The sequence below is a fragment of the Heteronotia binoei genome, chromosome 16, assembly GCF_032191835.1.
Source record: "Heteronotia binoei isolate CCM8104 ecotype False Entrance Well chromosome 16, APGP_CSIRO_Hbin_v1, whole genome shotgun sequence".
Lineage (NCBI taxonomy): Eukaryota > Metazoa > Chordata > Lepidosauria > Squamata > Gekkonidae > Heteronotia > Heteronotia binoei.
Genome location: NC_083238.1, coordinates 38,750,375 through 38,765,337, shown reverse-complemented (window position 1 = coordinate 38,765,337; position 14,963 = coordinate 38,750,375). Strand labels below are relative to the sequence as shown.

At 40.2% G+C, this 14,963-nt stretch overlaps 1 protein-coding gene across 1 annotated transcript in view; it reads left to right on the top strand.

The window, feature by feature from the left end:
- CERKL (ceramide kinase like) overlaps positions 1 to 12,832 on the top strand; it is a 77,537-nt gene extending 64,705 nt beyond the window's left edge. The window contains exons 9-13 of the mRNA XM_060257312.1: positions 1,374 to 1,399; positions 1,476 to 1,584; positions 6,395 to 6,491; positions 9,721 to 9,884; positions 11,705 to 12,832. Coding sequence (XP_060113295.1) covers positions 1,374 to 1,399; positions 1,476 to 1,584; positions 6,395 to 6,491; positions 9,721 to 9,884; positions 11,705 to 11,765 — 457 coding nt within the window. The 3' untranslated portion in view covers positions 11,766 to 12,832. The remainder of the gene's footprint in view (positions 1 to 1,373; positions 1,400 to 1,475; positions 1,585 to 6,394; positions 6,492 to 9,720; positions 9,885 to 11,704) is intronic.
- The last annotated feature ends 2,131 nt before the right edge of the window (positions 12,833 to 14,963 follow it).

Here is a 14,963-nt window from a genome sequence, read left to right as displayed (position 1 = left end):
TTGCAAAGGCCTGTGTTGTTCCACTTTGCTGTCCCCCTCTCCCTGCTCTCCTATTGCAGCCTTATCGAGTATCCTCCAGTTGTGTGTTATTTCCGGTTCCTTTGTCTTTACACAGGAATGACTGGTCTTGTCTTCTCTGTGCCCTTCACTGTGTGGCTATTATGCGCATTTATCTGTCTGATTGTCTTGAACATGTATGTCTCCCTTCACCCAGGATGTGGCCTGGGAAACACCAATCTGCTTTGTGAAGTAGGCAGAACATCTTGAGAAATGGATGTCTCTTGTGGCTTATCTTCTGCTGAGCCATTTTCCTGCTCGAGTCCCTCCTCTATCGCTTCTTGTTTGGGATGAGTTACTGGCTCACCCACCTGCTCCTGTGTCCTCCTTCAAGTTGCTGTCTTCTAGCTCTGTGAAACACCACAGAATAACAAGTTAAGACCAGAGCTTTTTTTGTAGCAGGAACTCCTTTTCATTTTATGCCACACACCCCTGATGTAGCCAATCCTCCTGGAGCTTACAGTAAGCTTTGTACTAAGAGCCCTGTAAGCTCTTGAAGGATTGGCTACATCAGGGGTGTGTGGCATAATATGCAAAGGAGTTCCTGCTACAAAAAAACCCCTGGTTAAGACAAAAACATGTTCAAGAAGGCATGGCACAGCTACTGGTGCTACTAAAAGCAGTCCAAATGAATTTTGAACAGCATGTCGCACTGGAGCAAAGCAAGGTGTAAAAAAAACCCAACAGAGCCTGTGAAAGCAGAGCAGAATGTTTTTGATAAGGCACACAGAGGAAGCTTGTATTAGTCTTTTGTACTTGCAGGTAGTGGGGACGTTTACCAAAAAGGCAGGTCTCTGAGATGAAGTCCTGAAGATATGTTTGTGGACAGAGTGTCATGGAGAGTTTGGTGCTCTTCTGCCTGGTGTCGCATCTTCAGTTCCAACCTTGAAGAAGTCCACTTTGATGTGTTATTATTTAGATGTGGTGTGTGCCAAGCATATCACATCCTTTCCCCTCCCAAATTCTGGTCCTGTGTAACACAGTCCTTTGAGAACAGCTGTTTATAAGGAGATGCAAATCATTGCTGCCTCAATCAGGGCAATTATTTTTGCTGTGTCCCAGGCCGTCCTTCTAGGAACCATTTTGTTAGGCAGGAGTTTCCTGTCCAAAGTGTTTCCATTTTCTCATCATCACTGCTTGAGAACCTATTATATCAAGCTTGTAGCAGCAGAGGAAAAAAAAATCAGGATCCAACTCTCAAGTTAAATGCTTTATTCCCCCCCCCCCCCATTAACAAGTTGCATTTTTAATAATGTGTTGCTTTACATCCTGTACTGTCCTTACTTATTCTATCCAACACATGTTTTTATTTTTAGAAAGAAGCAAGAAAAGCTTAAATTTGGTAAGTGTTCAAGTTTAATCACTTATAACAGGGAATTAGTTATCCTGGAAGTAATGAAGTGTGCTGTTATATTTAGACAGCCGGGATGAGTGGGACAAGATCCAGGGCCGCTTCCTGAACGTGAGCATTATGGCAATCCCTTGCCTGTGTTCAATGGCACCAAGAGGCTTGGCACCTAATACCAGGTCAGTAAGGGTTTAGTGAATTCCAGTAATGTCTCTCAATTCTGACATCTGATTGTAAAAACCTTGCTTTCCCTTGAACGCGCGCCTGCGTCATGAGCCGTCTAGAGCCACTGGGGCTGGGGGGAAGAGGATGCAGAGGCTGGAGCAGGATGGCAGCGGACTCCTCTAATCCGAGGAACTGTAATCAGTTTGTGGATCAGGCACTTAAGGTCAAGTCATCTAAGTAGAATAATCATTGGATAATTACAGTGATTAAATTAGTTTACAAGTCTGACTTAAGTGGTAGTCATCTAGTAATAATCTCCCCGGGGCTTTGCTAATAGCAACTCAGTTCTTTGGATTTGACTGATTGATTTCCGTTTATTGTTAAGACTTAATTGCCACAACAAATAAAAATATTAAAGCTACAGTTTACAAAACAGGTATACAGGAAGAAATGCAGCACAGTTCAGGGCCAGGATCATGTATAATCAGTAAAGCAGTCAGCTCTCTTATTGTCAGGGAATCTTTGACACTGACTGCAGCATTTGTAAACACATTATTTTGACTGTTGGCTGGCCAAAATCTACTGCTTCGCTTTAGCACGTGATGTACCTTAACTTGTAGGGAATTTTTCTGATATGGGTATGTATAAGCATCAGTTAGAACTGTATTTAAAGAAAAGATTTTTAAATGCAGGATAATATATAGTGTCTCTGTGTTGATAATTTTTTGAGAAACTATTCTGCTTATGGACTGTTAATTTTTCATTTATATTGTGCTAATTACAAAATTAAACATATATAAACATCTAAACATATAGATGTACGAAGCAAAATGACTATAACAAATTTAGTCAAAATAAGCTTCCCCTCCTGGGCTGTAGAAGCCATTTTCATGTGTGTTAATTAATATAATGTTCCAAAAATATTCCAGTCGTTCTGTGTCTTCATAAGACTTCATCATTGCAGTAAATTTTAATTTCATGAAGCTCCTGTTGTTCCCACTTCTGCACAAAAGATTATCTAGCAACATTTTGTTTAAACTTAAAATATCAAGTTAAAGATTATCCATAGATGGAAGATTTTCCATAATTTGATTATTTTGAGTGAATGCCCTTTTACACAGGTATTCCCTGCCTTCACGAAAGGGCCCAGGAGGGGGATAAACTCACTTCTAGATGTATCTGACCAAGTATGAGCAGAACTACTGGTGTATGGCACCCCTCAGGTCAGATCAGTCAAAAACATAGGATAGCATGGTGGAAGCCTCAAGAAGAATCTGAAGGGGTCACTCCCTCCACCTGTCATTTTCCTGTCAAATTGACAACCAAAGTGTGTTCAGTTTCCAAACCAGACCCAGATTGGTATTGGAATGGTTTCAGGTAATCCCTTTTATTGAAAAAGGTTTGAACTTGTGTCTCATTGAAGATAGCTACCATCTTGCCCTCAAACAGCATATTTCTCACTGGCTAATGGTTTAGATCATTTGAATACACAAATGCATTTTTTTCAGGATGTACAGGCCATATTTAGATCATCAGCTATAACTGAACATCAGACTTTGCGTACAGGATATATTCCCATAGAATTTATAGGGTTTTGAAGATATAAATAGTTCATAAGAACATAAGAGAAGCCATGTTGGATCAGGCCAATGGCCCATCCAGTCCAACACTCTGTGTCACACAGTGGCCAAAACACTCAGATGCCATCAGGAGGTCCATCAGTGGGGCCAGGACTTTTAATACAGTTGTATAATAACAACAATACATAATCTCTCCTGACAGAGAAAATAACTTGTAGCCACTCTCTAAAAGTATATGCATGTTCTAGACCAGGGATGCCAAAATTAAGTTTTAGGACCTTTCCCAAGCCCCTTGGAGGTCCTTAATGTGATTTGGGGCACCTACCACATACATTCCACAAAGAACTTACTAATTTTTTGTGCATATGTATGGCTAGGAAGTTGACTTCAGAAAGGCAGAGGTGCTATTACTGCAAACTATATTTTTTATTTTTTATTATTATTACCTTTAATTTATATCCCACTATAGCATTCCATTTCCAGTGAACAAGTATGCAAGTAACCCCTGGTTAGCTACTGAGCATGGAAATTGGTTGCCAGACTCATTTGAGTGTATGATCTCTCTTTAGATGTTTTTGCTGACAAGAAGGCAGCTTTGTAGAAGGAATCTACCCCCTAAACTAGGATTTTGTACTTAATTTGGTCTTCTGGATATGTAGCTCTTAAAAGATGGAAGGCACTTTCACACACACTAAATTTCAAGTGGATTTTACTGCATGAAATGGCAAAATCCACTTGCAAGCTGTTGCTGAAGTGGGATTGAAACGGCATTATTTAGCATGTGTGAAAACAGCCATACCAATTCCATAGTCATTGTTGCTCCACCGCCAGATTTCTGTTTTTGCCGATCAAGCCATTGATTCCCCACCAGTTGCTGCATGGGTGCATTTTGACCTGCGGTTCCCTGCAGTTCTCCCAGCGCCTTTTCCAATCTTTAAAAAAAAAAGATTGGAAAGGCGCTGGGAGAACTGCAGGGAACCGCAGGTCAAAATGCACCCATGCAGCAACTGGTGGGGAATCAATGGCTTGATCCGGCAAAAGCAGAAGCTTCGGGGTAGAGCAGCAGCGATTGTGGAATTGGTATCTGTGTCAGGAATTTCTAAGGAATTGGTTGATTATTTCAAAATGTAACGTAACATTTATATTATGATAGGCCATGTCCCAAGACCTGTTTAAACACAAGGGGCATGTGATAGCCCAGTGGATTTGTTTGTCCTTTAGATGGAAGAGGGTGTCTAATTCCTCCCCCCAAATCCCCACCCACACTGCTATATCACAGCCTTGTTCTGTCTCTCCTCCATGAAATAGTGTTTTATGATGGAGCAAGTTGCCCTCAGCATGATTCAGATCCAGGAGTGTTTCTCTCAGAACTTGTGGGGTAAAGCTCCTTCAGTGTGAAAAGCAAAAATCAGATGCTTAAAAAAAAATTAACTATAGTAAAAGTATCTGCTTTGCATTTCACACAAACCTTCAGAAGTTTGTGTGTAAAGTAAGAGCTACTTGCTGACGTCTTCTTTCTTAAATAGTTATCTTTTAGGCTTGCTGGGGCAACATTAATTATCAACACAATCACTAGAAATACCACATTTCTGTACTTAGCACTGTCACAAAACCAACCCATTGGCTTATGTCCCAGGTAGGTCCCGACTAACAGAAGACACTTCTACCTGCAGGGATGGGATTTCCTTGATTTCCAGCTGCAGCTGGAACTGCTCCCTGAAACACAGGTGCTGAGGAACAAGAAATCCCAGGAACAGTGGAGAGTCAGAGGTCTGTAGCTGTGGGAGATCAGCAGAAAATGACCCTTCCTTTCCACTAGTGGAAGCTTCTCCAGCCACAAAAACATCATATTCTTTTTATGTATAAAGAGTGCTTTGTAATACTCATCTTGAAAAAGAGAGCTCCATACTTATATGGCAGAAATGCTGGTTAACGTTTCTTTTGTGACCTACGGAGGTGATCACTTTTATTGCAAAACCTCTTTTACAGCTAGTTCTTTTTACAGCAGAACTGAATACATAAAGGAACTTAACACTCTTCCAATCCTTTTCTAAACTGATGCTTCTTTAGGAGGAATTTTATTCACTTCATTCCAGTTTCATAAAAAGCAGCACTTTGTTGAAGTCATCTTTATTATGAATCTCTGCAAGAAGCAATCAGAATAATCTTCGTTGAAAAATAAAATCAAAATAGCTTCTGCCTCTAAAACCTGCAATAAAGTGTATAATTAATGTTATGCTTCCAATTAATTTATACCTACTGAATTCTAGAATGAAACATTTGAGCTGGTGATCTGGTTCTTATACAAATTAACACAAATGTGTTTGTTTATCAGGCTCTCTGGAGCATATTTAGTGATCTGAAAAACAAACAAATGAAAAGTTATATATATTGCCGAGGCATTTGCTCACCCTGCTAAAAATGTTCGATTTTCAGTCTTTTTTTCCCTGAAAAGCTGTTAATGGTTAAAGCTTATAGCGTTGCCAGTAGACTGTTACCTTTCACTTTGTTTTTTTTCTCACAGTGCAGAACATCAGAGTTGTGGGTTGGTGTGTCTTGGTTTAAGGATAATGTACTGTCTCTTGCTGGCAGCTAGCCATAGAAAAAGATTATTACATATAGACGGTATCTACACACAGAGCGGTCAGAGGACAATTCTGTCATAGATATCATTAAGGGAACCACAAACCCCAGCTTTTAAACTGAGTGGTGCCTTTGTGAGCCGGTGGCATTTTTAAATGTCTCACAGTAGTGGTGTTTTTTATTTCTCTCTAGTAGAGGAGTTTGGATCATCACCCTTACTTTGTCACATGTATTATAAATAATATTTTAAATCATTACATTGAAAAATCCAGAACTAAAGTTTTTTTCCTCTCTCTGGATGATATGTACAGGTTCTTTAAGAAAAATGTAAATGTTAAAATGCAATTTTTCTAACTTCAGTGCAAGGACTATGAGCTGTGATCCAGGGAATCCCCCAGTTCAAATATTTGTCTCAGGTGGGGATCCATTAAGTGGCCTCTTTCCGGGCTTTGGCCCCTATTTGTAATAATAGTACTGTTCTCTTCCCTATCATGGTGTTGTAAGGATTATCAAAATAATATACATCAGGCATTTTGAATATGTAAAACACTATTGAATTGGTATTTTAATATTTTTAAAAGTGCTGGTTGCAGATGAGTTACGGATGAGATCAAAATCAGCTGCATTATTTACTGCTGTAACTGTACACTCTTCTTTTTAGATTGAATGATGGAGGCATAGCTCTTGTTGCTGTCCGGAACACTTCTCGTCCACAATTTGTTAAACACCTGAAAAGATACGCAGGCATAAAAAACCAGGTAAAGGCTTACTTCTGTCTTGCTACCAAGAGTTGTTTACTTAACAACTGTAGAAGCAAAACATCAGTGCAGAAAGCAAAAACACATAAGGCATAAAGCAAAATATCTAGAACAAAGCATATAAAAGTACAAAGAAAAAGTTTAAAATAGAGGTAAATACACTACAGGAGATATTAGCGTCTTCGTAAGGAGACTTAGGTTCTTGTCAGAGTACATTAGCCCACTTTTATCTGATTTTTGAAAATCACCAATCAGACTAATACCGATTAGCCTATTTCTGTCCATCTGTTGTGGTTTATTTAGGCATCTCATAGATCAGAATTATAAGGGAATAAAGCTGCTAAACTGATCTTTAAAACCCAGAAATAGTATATTTGAACATGGTCTGCATTGGGATTAAGGGAAATGGTGACTTGTTTTAATTTTGTGAATATTTTTATTTTCACTTTATGCAGAGAACATAGGGATAATGCATACACAACAACATATAGCAGATGTACACACAGTAAACCTATAGGAGGGAGAAGTCAGCAGCCAGTAGTTTGTTCTGGACCCAACATACAGTGAAATGGTGTCCAGTTTAAGCTTTACATTACATAACAAAGAGAATGCTTAGTGTCTTAACTCTGCATTGGAATGAATATTACAAAAAGAGTAGAATACAAATATCCCCTGTACACAGCATTGCTTTTAGTGTAACATGTATGTACACTTTAAAGAATGACACACTACACACACACACTCCTTGACATAGAGGAAGGATGGGGGAAACCATAACATGCTGACATGACAGTACAGGCTAATGATCCTGTTAATTCCGGATGACTGGAAGCAGGAATCCTAAAAGGTAGTTCTCTTATGTTACAGTATGGGTTCCAGTTAGTTTCTTTTAAGGGGTGTCTCTTGTTTGATCATCCTAAAATATCATAGACCACAATTAGAAGAAGAAGATATTGGATTTATATCCTGCCCTCCACTCCGAAGAGTCTCAGAGCGGCTCACAATCTCCTTTACCTTCCTCCCCCCCCCACAACAGACACCCTGTGAGGTGGGTGGGGCTGGAGAGGGCTCTCACAGCAGCTGCCCTTTCAAGGACAACCTCTGCCAGGGCTATGGCTGACCCAAGGCCATGCTAGCAGGTGCAAGTGGAGGAGTGGGGAATCAAACCCGGTTCTCCCAGATAAGAGTCTGCACACTTAACCACTGCACCAAACCGGCTCTCCTTTATTAAAACGATCACCTTTATTTCAACTACAATACCATTAACTTTCCTAGGTTGTTCAGATACATGTTATGTGAAAAGAAGGAGCACTACTGGGTCACTCTGCCCTAGCAATTTTTTTTTGCCCCTGTGAAAACAAACTCCAGGACACTGGGCTGTGCAGTGGCTGACAATAGGGATGTAAGAAGACGATTGCAGATTTATACCCTTCCCTTCTCTCTGAATCAGAGACTCAGAGCGGCTTACAATCTCCTATATCTTCTCCCCCCACAACAGACACCCTGTGAGGTGGGTGGGGCTGAGAGGGCTTTCACAGCAGCTGCCCTTTCAAGGACAAGTCCTGTGATAGTTATGGCTAACCTAAGGCCATTCCAGCAGGTGCAAGTGGAGGAGTGGGGAATCAAACCCGGTTCTCCCAGAGACGAGTCGGCACACTTAACCACTACACCAAACTGGCTCTCACTCAGATATATCCATTACAAATATATACCTGAAAACAAATAATTTATCAGTATTTTTTCAGATATGTTCAGTATTGGGGGACACGGATAACCCAGAATGCCAGTGTTTATGCCTTTCCCTATATCCAAATCCAAAACCTCTGATTTTTTAAAAGTTGCATATTTCTAGCTGACAGTTCTTATGCTGACAAACAAAGGCTGACTTTATTTTTCTTATTTCTCACTGCAGTGAGAGAGGAAAATAAATGCAGCTCCAGGCTGTAGAGTCCACAGTATTATTTTTTAAAAGTACTAGCAATGAAGTAAAAGTAAAGCTGGACCAAACGCGTGTTTTTAAATCTTCTGAGCAGAGAAGGTATGAAGAAAATAGTAAAAAGGTAAAAGTAGTCCCCTGTGCAAGCACCAGTCGTTTTTTACTCTGGGGTGACGTTGCTTTCACGTTTTCATGGCAGACTTTTTATGGGGTGGTTTGCCAGTCATCTACACTTTCCCCCCCAGCAAGCTGGGTGCTCATTTTACTGACCTCGGAAGGATGGAAGGCTGAGTCATCCTGAAGCCGGCTATCTGAACCAGCTTCCACTGGAATTGAACTCAGGTCGTGAGCAGAGAGCTCCGACTGCAGTACTGCAGCAGTATGTGACCTTTTATTAGGCCAAACGAGATTAGTGTAGGAGCAGGCACCCTTTGGAGCTAGGTGTGGAACTGGATACTGGGCTATTTTAAAGCCGTAAAACATTTGAAGTGCTATTTCAAAATTAGATTACAGGGGATATTTGTATTCTACTGTTTTTGTAATATTTATTCCAATGCAGAGTTAAGACACCAGTTGATTGTAATGTAGTGACCTTCTTGGTCTTGACTGACAATTTGTTCATTTGGAACTAACATTGCATTTTCACACACACACACCCTTCAGCTCCAAATGCCCCATGTGCATGTCCTCTTAGGGTGTATTTTAGGGGGGCAGGGGAGAAGCAAGGTAGTTGTGCTCTGTCAACAGAGCCTTTCCACCCACAGAAATGCTGCACTGATTCCAAGGCCTTCTGCTCAAAAGGTCATAGTGTTCCTGACTGAACACTATGGCATAGATTTCCTTTCAGGGAAAGAACAACTAGACCAGAAAAAGAGAATCACGTTGGACAGCAAATAATCATACCCTGATCTGGATGGCCAGGCTAGTCAGATCTTGGAAGCTCTGCAGGGTTGGCTTTGATTAGTGCCTGAATGGGAGACCACCAAGGAAGTCTAGGGTTGCTATGCAGAGGCAGGCAATAGCAAACCACCTCTGTTTATCTCTTGCCTCTGCCCACAGGGTTGCCATAAGCTTGACAGCACTTTTCACCATGTCAGCCACATCTTGAAGTTAATTCTTTTGGAAAGAGTATACTTTTAGGTCATCTAAAATAATTAATGGAATATTTTCTTTCTGAAAAAGCATGGGGTATTTTTTTATTTTTTAAAAGCACAAGTGAAACGAGGCCTTGAATTTAGGCATATATTAGAATTTAGCAGTTAATATTGTCCAAATATTTCTTTTGTGTGTTAGTTTAGCTTTCCCTTTGTTGAGATGTACACTGTTGAGGCAGTAAAAGTTCAACCAAGAACTAGAAAGAACTGCGTCAGTGAAGAAAGTATGGAGTCCGCAGAAGAGGCCTACCCTTGGAATGTAGATGGTGATTTAATGGAATGGACATCGGAAATTCTTGTCCGGTAGGACAAAACATATTGATAAGAAGTTTTAGTAGTTGCCAATGGACCCGTGGGTTGCTTTGATCTTAGTGTAAGTTTAGTGTGCTACCGTTCAGGATTCTGCCCTTAAGAATCAGCATACTTAATCTAAACCCAAGTTTGAAATTGCCTCAGCATTTCATTTCTGCACAGGTATAGTTTTGTTTAAGCACAATAACCTCTACTAGGCCATCCGCATATTCCTTTAGATAATAATATGGTGACCAGCAGATAGGAGTAGAAAGCACACTGGCCTCACACCTGGCCGCAAGAGCCACTTCATTATGGAAATTAGTAGTCTTGTTGCCTTTCTCTACTAAAGTAACTGGCTAGTTTGACAATATTGGACAGTGCAAGGTATAGACTGGACTACAATTTGGCTTTAAATCTGACTCCACCATGAAGCTCACTGGGGTACCATAGACTACTCATTTAGCTTTATCATCGTACAATGGAGGAGGAAAGCCCTGATGTTCTTAGAGGAAGGATGAGATTAAATAATGGACTGTTTAGATTGACTAGAACACCAGAGGATTATTTTATCCGATTCCATAGTGATAGTGTCAGCTGGGTAATGCTAGATAGTTTTACCTTGCCTCCTCTTCCACCTAGAGTCCTCTGCAGATGTTACACTGGCTAAGGGATGACTGGAATCATTCCCACTGTTAGACCCATATGCCAACATGACCCACAAACTGGGAATATCTGCATAAAAACCAATGTACTATGCATACTATTTCAAATCAAGCCCATAGCTATGGGGACTGTGGGAGCAAATTCTGGGTTAGGCCCCCTGACTGAGCCCCCAACCAGCCCTAAGGCCTCTGCCATGGCCTTCTCCATCCCTCACAATTGAAATTGCAACACAGGGGTGGCAGGAGCAGACACTGGCTTCCCTGTTGCCATGTAAAGGTCCTGCCAATCAGCTGGTCGGTGGGGTCTTTAAATAGCACATGAAGGGTGGGGAGCTGCCGGTTCTCTGCAATGCAAGAGACCCAGCTCCCTTGCTGGTCAGCTGTTCTACTTGCAGCCCGAGAGATACTGGGTGGTTTACTCAGGGCCAGTCTCCCCCACCCTAGCCTTCCTTTGGAGAGGAAGCTTCCCACCTTCTCCAGTTTCAACCAACAGCCCCAGGCTTCCTCTGGCACTATTTGAAGGGAATGCCTTGGGACAACTGCAGGGAGGGGGGAGAACTGTGGGGCAGCAAGCTGACAGCCTTCCTCCTCAAGCAGCAGCAGGAGGGAAGGCCACGGGGCTGGGGATGCTAACTGCCCCCTGAAAAAATTAAAGGACCCCCAATTCAAATCCTGGCTACAGTGTTTCAAATCCAGAAGTATGCCTGAAATTCTAGCTGAGTGTTAAATTGATATTTCAATCAAGTTCGCAGGATGTTGGGGCAGACTGTCTCTCATGGATATGTATGTACTGTGACTGCATAAGAAAAATAAGTGGAGGCATTTATCTCAGGATGGGAACATAGTTTTACAGAGAGACTAAATGTAGTTGATCCATTTCCTTATTGCTTATAAACACTTCACAGAATATTATGACGTTGTCATTTCACTTGTATATTGGACAGTAGTTACTTATAGGTCAATCTCATTGTTCCATATGTAAACAAATAGAGCTGATTGTTTGCATGAATATTCCATACTAAATTGTTCAATATATATATAAAACAGTAACTTTTCTATTTGACTGTTGTCGAATGTGGAAATTTTCTTGAACTTTTTATTTTAACTGATGCATAGTAAAGTGACAAAGGTGTAATGTATTCCCCCCCTTTTTTTCTACCATTTTAGGGTACATCCTGCATTAATTTGTCTATATGGAGATGCTGATGCAGTAGATAATCCAAAATGATAATGCAGTTGTCTATAGAGGAAAATAATGATCAATTCCGTATTTCAGCTAAATCAAGTCTGTATCTTGAATATGGCAAAAGTATTGTAAATTAAGTCTGGATAAGAAATCCCTGATAAATTAATTCGTTTTTTATTCTTATATTAGGACACATATCCACATCACTTGCTGAACTGTCTTTCATGATAAATGATCAGTCTTCTGTATATATTCAAGATTTTAGGAATCCACGGTATACTCTCTGGTAACTTGAATTAAAGCATTAAAGGAAAACTGAAATTATCTGTATGTGCTCAAATACTTGTTATGTAATATCCCTTCTCTGTTAGGAGTATTTGAAAATTATATAACAGTAGTACCAAACTACAATGTTATGGCTATTTATAAGGTAATTTGTAAAAAATCCCCAGTAAATTTATATGGAAAATATAATTGTGCGATGGTGGTTTTATTTGAAAAGAAAATATTTTGCTACAGTTGTTTTTATTATTTATTTGTATATCCTGCTTTCTCTCTCTCTTGGCTTAAGATTTGGACTGGTAGCATCCTTTATTATTGTAAATCATAGAACCTGTTCCCTACTGAGCTTTGCGATTCCTCTCATTGCTGGGAAAATGGCCTCCTCATATCTATCAGTCTTAAAGGTGCCACAGCAGCATAGAGCTTTTTCCCTTGCCAGATGTAACACCATGCCCTCTGCCATTCTTTATGGCAGATTCAACAAGACAGCCTATTCAGACACTGCCTCTGTAAACAAAAATGTGATTACTCATTCTTTTGTATTGTCATTTGTATACACATCTTTGTCACAAGTATTTACATTCTTTTAGTTAGCATGGTGGATTGTTCTGATGTACTTAAGGTCTATAGACTTTCGAATGATTCTTCAACTAATGTCACTGAGAAGGTGGCTAAGTTTCTTTACTCTGTTTTAAAGGTATGCCAAGGGACCATATAGAAACAATTTATGTTTATGTTCACTCAGATGTACATGTACACTGTTGTTCCATTTTACCTTTTTAAAACTAATTTGTTCTATTTTTTATGCCAATAAAGGCTAACTTGAAGGTACCTTCTGGGTCATCTAGTCCAACCCCCTGCATAAGTCAGGAAATTCACAAGTACCTCCCCCCCACCTCCAGTGACCCCGTTCCATGCCCAGAAGATGGCAAAAAGCCTCCATAATCCTTGGCCAGGAGAAAAATAGCTTCCTGACTCCAAAGTGGCGCCAGCATTTCCCTGGGCATGTAAGGGCCACAAGAACAAAGCACTGATGCAACCCTTCCTGCCCTCCTTCTCATGATTTGCCTAATTCACAGAATCAGCATTGCTGTCAGGTGGCCATCTAGCCTGTCTGGAAACCTCCAGACCCCACCTCCTCCTGAGGAAGCCTGTTCCACTGAGGAACCACTCTGTCAGGAAGCTCTTCCTAATGTTTAGCCAAAAACTTTTAATTTCAGCTGTTGGTTCTGGTCCGACCTTCTGGGGCAACAGAACACAAGTCCGCATCCTCTATACGACAGCCCTTCAAGTACCTGAAGATGGTTATCATATCCATATTATTCCACTTGTCAAAAATCGCATACAATTGCATACTGGGCCTTCAGTAAGAAAATTTAGTTTTTATTCATTCTATCATAAGGAAATAACTTAATTCAAAAGTTAATTCCCATCCAGTTGTTTTCATTACACAGCATAGCTTTCAAAAACTGTTTGATCTGTTGGGAAGGACCTAGTAGGGTGGGCCAAATCTATCACCACCAGCCACAAACACCTTCTTTTACACTACAGCTGATAGGTGGGACTGCTTTTTTGTTTGTTTGGCTTTGGGGACATAACCTGGGTGCTGGAATCAGAGAGGAATTGGACTTATAGCACCTTCCTACAGTTTATCAGATAAGCATATGAACACACAGTTTTCTTTGGAAGTTACACAATTCTGATCCAGTGGCATAAGAATGCATTTTTTATGAGTCCATTGCCTTAATCATATTAATTCCCAGTCAAAAGAAGTCAAATCTGCATGTGGGAAGAGTCTTTGAACATCACTTTTACAACTACGAAAAGCAGCTGGGAATGGGAGTTGAATTGACGTTATGCAGCCGTTCCCCTTACCTTTTACATCCCACTCATCTCCACCCACATGAGCCTGCCCATGAGTCACAGTTGACTTCCAGTGCCCTTTTTCTGTGTGCAGCAGTTGGGGGGAGATGCAAGCACACGGCATGTTCCAGTGGTGACCACAGAATGAAGTCCCTGCCGTAGGCAGGATATCTATTTAAACATTTGATAGCACCAGATCATTTTTTATCACACATTTCTTTCAGTCTTCACACTTCGAAGTCTTTAAGGTCTTAAAAAAAAAAAAAAACTTTGAGGTACTCTTTGAGAATACAACCGACTTCTGTCTTTGGCTTAAAGTGCAACATTTCGCCTTCTTGAACTGTACTAATGTTTTATAAACTAGAATGCTATATAAAAATATTTGGTTCTGAAAATGAGGTTATGTATCTGCATGTAACTTTGTATGGCTGAAAATAGGAGTTCTTAAAAGGAATTGCCTATATGATCACTAAAGTCAACCAGAAAGAATCAATTAAATGGTGACTGTGGCATCAACTGAAAGATCTAAATCATGGCTTGTTGGGTTCTGTCTAAGAACTGTAAAACACATTTCAGTCTTCTATATGGAATGAAATATGCAGCATTTTGTATGGAAGGTATCTGTTTGAAAGGCTGCATATTAACTGTGTGGATGACTGTCTAATTTAGTAACATACATTTCATACAGACATGCACCAGGGAGTACTAATCTCTTGTACATTAAAATAAGGTATATTGAAAGTTTTATATTGTATTCAAAAAACTTGCTGAGGGTACTCATTACATCTATGTCAAGTCTGCCCACAAGATTTTTCTACTTATATTTAAACTTGATTTGTTGGTACTCTGCACAGTATGCAGAATGTGAAAATAGGGGAAATAGAGTGGCCATCTCAAAGCTTTATACTTCAAGTATAAACAGTATGCTGCATAGCATTGTGTTTCTTTGCAAGCAGTAGTTCATCCAGTCTTTTTCTGCTTATGTTCCTGTGAGACAAAACAGATTCCCCTCAAGGGTTAACAGAATTCTTGGCAGGAAGCTCTGGCCTGCATTTGTCTGTAATTGGGCCTTCCTGCTGACAATATCCTTATATC